The sequence below is a fragment of the Buceros rhinoceros genome, unplaced genomic scaffold, assembly GCF_000710305.1.
Source record: "Buceros rhinoceros silvestris isolate BGI_N320 unplaced genomic scaffold, ASM71030v1 scaffold20807, whole genome shotgun sequence".
NCBI classification, from domain to species: domain Eukaryota; kingdom Metazoa; phylum Chordata; class Aves; order Bucerotiformes; family Bucerotidae; genus Buceros; species Buceros rhinoceros.
In genome coordinates, this window is record NW_010423006.1 from 1,919 (window position 1) to 3,377 (window position 1,459).

The 1,459-nt window shown below is 51.9% G+C and overlaps 1 protein-coding gene across 1 annotated transcript in view; it reads left to right on the forward strand.

Moving 5' to 3' along the window:
• Window positions 1–924, forward strand: part of ELAC1 (elaC ribonuclease Z 1) — a 1,892-nt gene extending 968 nt beyond the window's left edge. The window contains exons 3-4 of the mRNA XM_010140283.1: window positions 8–248; window positions 461–924. Of these exons, the coding sequence (XP_010138585.1) occupies window positions 8–248; window positions 461–924 (705 nt within the window). The remainder of the gene's footprint in view (window positions 1–7; window positions 249–460) is intronic.
• Window positions 925–1,459: the final 535 nt, after the last annotated feature.

The window sequence follows — 1,459 nt, forward strand, 5'->3', positions numbered from 1 at the left end:
ACGGGAGCAGTGCCCTGCGGAAGAGTTTAAGGACTTTTCTTCCTTGGACAGAGATGAGGTGTCTCCCCAGGGTCCACCAGGGAGAAGGATCCACCTGGATCCAGTAGAAGACTGCTACTCGCTGGTCGAGGAGGAGCAGCTGGTTGTCAAAGCGTTTCGGCTGTTTCACCGTGTTCCTTCCTTTGGTTTTGTGGTGGAAGAGAAGCCCCGGCCCGGCAAACTCAACGTGCAGAAACTCAAAGACCTCGGTAACGACTTTTGACTTACGTTTCCTCTTTGTAATGCTGCTGGATCGCCCCGTGATCCATTTTATTTCAATTTTCTATTAAAGACGTGATGTGAAATACCAGTTGCTCTTTATATTGGGGTTATACATCATGTGTCTCTTCTTTGATGATGTTTCTTTGAAAACCTGATGCTCACCATAATGTTTAGGGGCTCTTTTGCCTTTATTTCCCAGGCGTTCAACCAGGCCCTTTGTACGGGAAGCTGACGAACGGAACTGCAGTCGTTCTAGAAAGCGGAGTAACCATTTCTCCGTCCGACGTCGTAGAAGACCCGATTCCTGGGAGAAAAATCTGCATTTTGGGGGATTGCTCGGGGGTGGTCGGAGATGCGGCGGCGAAGCTTTGCCGCCAAGCGGATGTCCTGATCCACGAGGCCACGCTAGATGACAGCCAAGAGGAGAAGGCCCGAGAGCACGGTCATAGCACCCCAAAGATGGCCTCGGCTCTGGCAAAACAGTGTCGAGCTCAGCAGCTGGTTTTAACTCACTTCAGTCAGCGGTATAAACCAGCAGCTCAGAGAGGGGAGGGAGACACGGATGTCACCGAGCTGAAGAGACAGGCAGAGGCGGGGTTAGGGGGTCAAGAAGTAACACTAGCGGAGGATTTTCTGACCATCGAAATTCCAATGAAAAAATAAAAACAATGGTTTTAACAGGCTCCACAGGCCGCTTTCCTAAAGCAAAATAAAAAAGCCACACAAACACCTGGAATACACGATGGTGTTGGAGACCTCCAGCCTCCCCAGAACCCCAGTGCCAGCCTTCGTGGCCCTCGTGTGCGACAACTTCACCTCCTTTCTTCCTGCCGCAGACCAAACTAGAAGCTGGGAGTTTCCCAAATCGGAGCTTGGTTTTCAAAAGGAAAATCTGTTGGCTGTAAATACGGCTGCCAGAGGTTGGGCTGTTGTGGGGCTGATGGTGATACCTTGAGTGTTTCCAGGGACGGGGCTTCTCCCATCTCCCTGGGCAACCTGGGCTGGTGTCTCACCACCTTCAGCGTAAAATCATTGCTCTGTCCTTTTCACTAAGGAGGCACTTGGTGTAATTCAACAACAGCCTTCAAAGACGACGAAAAGAGTGAGATCTCCTCGTGTTGGATTCAGTGGGTTGGAGGGAGGGGATGCTGCCCCTCTGCTGCGCTCTGCTCTGGGGAGACCCCCCTGCAGGGCTGGG